The 7465-nt window shown below is 44.1% G+C and overlaps 1 protein-coding gene across 1 annotated transcript in view; it reads right to left on the bottom strand.

Moving 5' to 3' along the window:
- The window catches only part of IL12B (interleukin 12B), an 8688-nt gene extending 2555 nt beyond the window's left edge, over positions 1 to 6133 (bottom strand). The window contains exons 1-4 of the mRNA XM_081826246.1: positions 6046 to 6133; positions 3313 to 3588; positions 2665 to 2782; positions 951 to 1168 (exon numbers count right to left, since the gene is read on the bottom strand). Of these exons, the coding sequence (XP_081682372.1) occupies positions 951 to 1168; positions 2665 to 2782; positions 3313 to 3588; positions 6046 to 6133 (700 nt within the window). The remainder of the gene's footprint in view (positions 1 to 950; positions 1169 to 2664; positions 2783 to 3312; positions 3589 to 6045) is intronic.
- Between the last annotated feature and the right edge of the window lie 1332 nt (positions 6134 to 7465).

The raw sequence follows: 7465 nt of genomic DNA on the forward strand, positions 1-7465 counted from the left end.
CCGTTCTGTTGTCTTGTCATGGGATCTGGCGGTAGTTGAAGTCAGATCGTCTCTCTGCTCATTCATTCATTCAGTAAATGCGGAGTGAGCACCAGCTGTGCGCTAGCTACTGTGGGATAGAGCAGCGAGTACCACAAAGACTCTGGCCTCAAGTAGCACACCTTTGCCTAGATGAGGGCAGAGGAGACTTTCTATGGAATGTCCAAAGCCCAAAGACCATGGCTCCCAGTAGATGCTTTTCAGATGTTCTTCTCTCTGTTCTTAACACAACCGACATCTTCTTTCCTTCAGAACTCAGCTAAACACCACCTCAGAGAGACCTTCCCTGGCCATCCTATGTGAACCCAAACTCTGCCCCCCCCACCTGCCAAGAGTAATTTCTCCACAAATGCTCGAGCAAGTTCTGTGGTTCTGTGAATTTCATTTCATGATGAACGTTCAGTGGACACATGGCAAAGGAAGTGACAAATGGCAAAATCTCCATCTGCTGATTAAAAAAATAGATGTCCATTTTGGAGGGGCTTATATTCCAATAATGAAGATTTTTTTTTTTTCAAATGCTAGAGAAAGACTCACTGGGAATAACTACAATTAGTAGGGAAACCTTGGTTCTGAATAAAAATGCTATGCCTGAGGGGGTCCTGCTGGATTCACCACAGAAGCTGCCTGGACAGCAGATAGAAGGGTAGCCAAGAACCTGCTTTTCCCAATGGGGCAGAACTGGGTCTGAGTTGCTAGCTGTGAGATCCGGGGCAACTTACGTAACCTGTCTGAGATTCAATTTTCTCTTCCTTAAAATGCAGAGAATAGTATCTACCTTGAACTCTTTTGGGGGTTACAGAATAAAGGAGACAATGCGTGTAAACCCCTTACCTTGGTGCATGGGGCATTGTGGACATGTGACAAATGGCATTTATCTTTATGAAGCACATATAATTAAGAGGACTCACTGATGTCCCTGATGAAGAAGCTGCTGGTGTAGTTTTCATACTTGAGCTTGTGAATGGCACCCACCACGACCTCGATGGGTAGGCTCTCCTCGGCCGCGGGGCAGGTGCTGCCCTCCTGACACCCCACCGTGTACTTCTTATAATCCCTGTTGTCCACTCTGACCCTCTCTGCTGAGAGTGTCACTGCTCCACATGTCACCCCTTGGGGGTCAGAGAAGCTGAAATCAAAGACAGACATTACCTCGTGTCTCACCCATTCGTGGGTCAGTTCCCAGTGGCTGGAGCCAGACAGCCGTTTGAGGACACAATTTCTCCAACGGGTTTGATTTCTCCACAGGGGCCAAGAAGCTGCCCTCCCCAGGAGAACAAGCTTTGCCACAGAGGTGGTACAAATATTTAGAGACAGCTCTGCATGTCCGTGCCTCTGGCCTAAATGAATCCAGAAATGTTTAGATCCAGAGCCCTTGGTTAAATCTCCTTATTAAAATTTTAAATTCATTTTTCCCATTGTAATGACAAAATCCATATGTGCTAATTATAAAAAATTAAAAAGATAAAAATGTGCATAAATGAAATGTGTGTGCCTCTTTTAACCCTAATTTCACTCCCCAAACAGAAATACTATTCAGAGCTTGTCGTATCCCTCCAGACTTTTGTCTATGAATATTCAAAACAATCATATATCCACATGTATATGGATACACACATATTTTGCCTATATATATATACTCACAATGATTTTATTTTTCATTAAATAGGACCCAACTATATATATATGTGTGTGGTTTATAACCATCTCTTCCCCCTCTGAACATATGGAGAGCGCTCCATGACAGACCACACAGACTGGGTTATCCATTTTGATGGCTGCATGTTAAGCTGGAGGATAAGGCGCTGCACTTTATTTAACTTTTCCCCTGCTGATTACCAAAAACATCACAATGAGCACTGGTATTTGTGTCTCTGTGCATTTGTACAAGCATTCCTTTAGTAAGCATTTTCATTTTCAAGACGGAAAAGGGAGACCCCAGAGGTTAATGTACTCAGTTACATGGTGGCCAGACCAGGCCGATCACCTGGGGTTTGCTCTGTTGCCCTGCCTTGTTCAGGAACCTGGATGGTGAGGGAGGGAAGTCACACAGACCTGCTAACATAGGTTCAGTATCCATGGAAACTGGTTTCTTAGGGGAAGTCCAAGTACATCGGACAAACAACGAACTTCAGATTAGTGGTGTCATCGGCAGAAGGAAAGGGAGTTGAGGTGGCTCTGGGAAAATTTCTAGAAGCCTCAGGATTTTGGAGTTGGCTTCAGGGCTTTCAAGATCTATGCCCCGGAGCTCTTGTTTCTATTTTCATCTCAAGGTAGAATTTTGGCAAGTCATTCGTAGCTTTGATTTCTCCTTTTATCCCTCCCTGTGATGCTATGAGCCTTAATGAAGCATTGCCAGGCAATCTGGATGAGTGGGTTCAAACACAGCAGAGGCTATTCCCAGGCCCCAATAATATCCTGTTCTAACCCACACATTTGTTCAGGCGATTAGCTTAAATCTCCATGTTCTTTCCCCAATTTAGGCAAGAGGGGGCGTTGAAAAAATATAGGTTTGACTTTGTTTTCTCCCTTATCATTAACTGATAGGCCATGGCGAGGTTGCCCTTATTTTCTTAATGAAATAGTTCTAGCAAAATACTGAGAAATCCGAGTGGTTTCACTTACCCTCTGCTGCTCTTGACACTGAATTTCAAGTCAGTACTGATTGCCGTCAGCCACCAGCAGGTGAAATGTCCAGAATAATTCTTTGCCTCACATTTTAGAAAGAACTTATTTTTGGATTCTGGATTTGAAAAGAACAAAAATTCAATATTTGCAGGTTTTCTTTCAGATAGATTTTAATTGTGGTGAACCACAGGCCACCACGTCGTACAGGAGTGAAGATCTTCCATTTATTCCCTTGGAAAATGATGTTGCTCCCCTGACAGGCAGTTCAGCGAGGACTGAGAAGGTCTCAATAGGTTGCTGATTCTGCAGACTATACTATGCACCTAACACATCAGGGGGAGGCATTAAATTTTTCAAGGCGGCCGCCCCGTGCTGACTTATGCACTATACACGTTGGTTAATTTCCATTAGCCATTTAAAAAGAACTTCAGGAAAACCAACCATGAAAATCTCTCAACATGAGATCTGGATGGTGCCCAAAGCATCTAAGAAAGCAAAGAAAAACATAGGTGCTGGGTGGTTTCAGTAAGGGATTTGATATCAGTTCCTTAACTACACTAGTCATGTCTTAACCTTTTACATTTTTAAATTTATTTCTTATGGAACAAAAGAGAAAATTGACATCCTCTGAGCGAATGGAATTACCTTTCTGTTCCTTTAAGATATCAGTGGACCAAATTCCATCTTCCTTTTTGTGAATCAGCAGGAGCGAATGGCTCAGAACCTTGCCTCCTTTATGACAGGTATACCGGCCAGCATCTCCAAACTCTTTGACTTGGATGGTCAGAGTTTTACCAGAGCCTAAGACCTCACTGCTCTGGTCCGAGGTCCAGGTGATGTCATCTTCTTCAGGGGTATGGCAGGTGAGGACCACCATTTCTCCGGGTGCGTCCGGGTGCCAATCCAACTCTACGACATAAACTGGAGAGCACAGGGAGTGGAGAACTGGACTGTAAGCTCCAGGAACCCCGGGACTGGGATTTATGAGCCACCTGTGCATCTGCCCTCCTGAGCACAACCTTGCTCGTGACAGCAAATGCTTGCTGAGATGATTGATCTCAGGTCACTGGGCCCTACTTGGGTTTAAGGTCGTGAAGAGATAAACAAAGTTTTATAGCTGCCATCGAGTCATTAACTGGCAGCCTGTTTTTAATAATTGACCTCTGATTCGCTGGCAGATGGGGAAGGCCTTGATACAATAGAAAAATGTGAACAGCACAAAACTCTTTACCAAAGGCCTGGTGGAGAGAAGAACCTTCCAGTACAATTTCAGTTATGTGGAAAATAAGGCAGGGCACAGAGATGTCAAGAAAGACTGACCAGCACTGAGATCTTGTCCCCACTAACTGGCTAGGGGATTTGAAACAAGGTAGTAAATCACCATGAGCCTCAGTTTCCTCGTCTCTAAAATGATAATAATAGCTCTATGTCATAGGTTTGGTTATGAGGATTAAATTTAAAAAAACATATAAAGCACTTAGGATGGTGCTTACCATTGTAAACTCAGTGTTGGTTGTGTTTTTTTTTTTAATTTTTTAGTGTTGGTTATTGTTATTCACTTACCAAAGTTTGGTCCAATGACTGCACAGAGAAACTGCCCTATAATTTTCCATGGGCATTTGAGGATTTAGTTCCTACTGCATAAATTAACTCACCCATGGAGATTTTCATTCAATTTTGTTTAAGCAGTTTTACACTCTTATGAAGCAGTTTAGTAGATCCTGATCTTCCCATTTCATCGAGGAGCATGCCAAAACCAAGAGGCTAAGCAAGCTTACATCAAGTTAGAAGTACAAGACCTAAATTTCAGGCCTTCTGCCTTGTTGGCTTGGCATTGGATCTCTAACCTGAGTATCTAAACTGGCACTTGAGGAATGGCCTAGAAGAGTACTGCAATGAGTGCGTTACATCCCAGCTTCATTCATGCATCACTTACTAACGAACTAGAGTCATTTAATGTAATGGTTCCCCAAGCCTGATCACTGAATCACCATCAGCAGCAACACCTAGGAAACTGCGGGAAAAGCAAAATCTGAGTTGTTGAACCAGGAACTTTGGGATGGGCCCAATGATCTGGTTTATATGCTCTCCAGATGATTCTGATGCCCTCTCAAGTTTGAGAGCCACACTGGTTAAAAGCCTGGATATTGGAGTCACATAGGTCTGAGTTTAGATTCAGCTCTATATCTTACACTTGCCTGTGGCCTTAGGCAAGACATTCAATTACTCTAAGCTTCGGTGTCATCATTTTTAAAATGAACAAAATATTAGTGCTTGCTTCAGCAGGTTGAGACATGGATGATACAAGCGAATTCATACAACAGCTTAACATAGTGCCCTAAATGCTCTATAAATGGTGACCCTTATTGTTGGCATCCAGATGTAAAGCACTATGGGACATAAAGTTCTTACATCAGAGGGATTTATAACTACTGAATGGGTAACAAAGACGTGAGCTAAAAAAGCATTTGGGACCCAACTCTTTGGAAATGATTCGCTATGCTGACATAAAACCACGTGGCTCCTTTGGCTTTCTCTAGTTTTTCTTTGTTCCATCAGCAACTGAACAGCAAGGCTATTTTTCCTGTCACAACTAAGACTCAGAAGGCCTAGAAGACCCTTACCCAAGGGCAGGGGACAACAACTGCAAGAGGGAGCCTGAGGAAGAGCATCCAGAACCTAGTGCCTGGCTTCATCTCCTCATCTTGCATCCAAAGTTGTCTGCCCTCTGTTTCTCACATTGACTTCCTGGAATTTCGGTGGTTTACCAAATTAGAAGTAACTTCGGGGTTTACTATGCAAGGGCCAAGCTTCCTGAGCTCACCAAAAATCCCAGGGTTGGAAGGGATCTGTCATAATTATCTGGCTCAGGCCTTCGCCTTTGCTCAAGGGAGGGTCTAAAACTCTCAAACTCTCCTTGGGCAGAGGGGAGATGGCTGGATTGTTGAGCCCAAGTCAATGTGAGTCTAAATCCTATGCTTCCCCCAAAGTGCTTGGTCAGAGGTGAGTCCTCTCTGTGCTCAGAGGCAGTGATACTGTGCGGTGGAGGGGGGGATGAGAGAACGTAGTTCTTAATCTTTCCAAATCCTTCACTTTGGAATTTTCATTGTATGATACAGCTGGTTTTAGTAATACTTGTGAAGTCCATATAGCCTTTCCTATCACATCCCGCAAAAAGCTCCTACTCTGGCCCCTAATATGAAAGCCAAACGACATAGGTGAAGGAAGTACAGATGACCTGCCTTTTCCCAGTGATGGCACTCACTAGGAACCCCCCAAGGCCTGGTTGCCCCTTTCGGGCTGATTTCCCCCCAGGGCCTGCCTGATAAGTCCTGGCTTAGATTTCGGGGCCGCCACAGAGAAGGAGAGCCTGGTTACCATTTTTCTCCAGTTCCCATATGGCCATGAGGGGAGATGCCAGCAAAACCAGGGAAAACCAGGAGACGACCAGCTGCTGAGGATGCATCTGCAGGAGGCGGAGAAAGAGAGGAGAAGAAGGAGGAAAAGAGAAGAGGAGGGAAAAGAGAAGAGATGATGTCAGTAATTATTCAGTTGCTTTGCAAACCATATTCATGCTATGTACATTGTTTTTAATCTTGATTTTTCTCTTTCTTGTCTGCACTATCAGATTAATACTACGTGAATTACGGGAGCCCTGAGCCAGTCTCTGGGTAAGAACATCTCCAAAGAGAGAACCACAGACTATCTGGAGCTGAAGGAGACCAGCCCTCTGATAGAATCCTCTTATTTTTAAGCTGAGAAACCCAGGACTCAGAGAAAGAACATGGCTTGTCTGGATCAACATTCAGCAGTGATATACTTGGTACTTACTAGGTATAGGGCTCTGGGCTAGAGTCACTGGGAGTTAAAAAAAGGATTTGGGCCTGGATTCTGCCTTCTAGGGGCAAACACTTTCATTCAACAAATATTTATGAAGTCCGTGTGTTAAGTGCCTACCCTCCAGTTGGAGAGACGAGCTAGCTATACCTCGTGTCACTGTACCCAAGGTGGTATGTCCAGTGACACCCGGGGTAAAGGGCTTGGGGTGGTGCTGGGGTGGGGGATAAGCAAGGCGATCTTCCAAATTATGGCAACGATCTGGTAGCCAGGTTGAGTTTCTCTCCGTGTTTAGACGATAATTGCTCAAAACTCAAAGGTTACTTGTTCCTACACAACGAAACCAGTGATTCTCAAACTTGAGCGCACATCAGTGTAACCTGGAAGCCTTGTTAAAACACAGATGGCCGAGTCTGGGGGTGGTGGGAGGTGGGGCCTCAGAATCTGCACTTCTTAGAAGTTTCCAGGTGAAGCTGATGTTGCTGGTCCAAGGACCACACTTTGAGAACCTTTGGTTTCACCCATGTTCGGGGCCCACAGCTCTGAAAATCAAGATGTTCTGTGGGAGAAGACCACGAAATACTGATATACCCACTATGAAAAGTGAAATGCCTCATTTTGTGCCCAATCAGCCACCATCTTATAGTAAAACTCAATCTAGATTAGTGTCCAGGGTTTGTGCAAATATTTAGAATGTGAAAATTGTACCCTACTTCTGAATTAGATAGAGAAGATTATTATTTAATTTCATTCTGAAACACCTCCATCCATCTCAGAGAGCACCAGCATTCTCTGAGCAGGAACATGTGCTCAGAGACCACTGAGTAAATCATACGAAGAATAAGACTCAAAATTTTTGGTCAATACCTTAAAAATGAGCATCCCTTGGCTCGGGTGACTGAATATTGACAAATCACGGCTTTGTTAGGACCACTGCTAACCTAGGAGAACCTTGCCCCAC

This window comes from Leptonychotes weddellii, chromosome 7, assembly GCF_054177405.1.
Source record: "Leptonychotes weddellii isolate Sample4059 chromosome 7, ASM5417740v2, whole genome shotgun sequence".
NCBI lineage: Eukaryota > Metazoa > Chordata > Mammalia > Carnivora > Phocidae > Leptonychotes > Leptonychotes weddellii.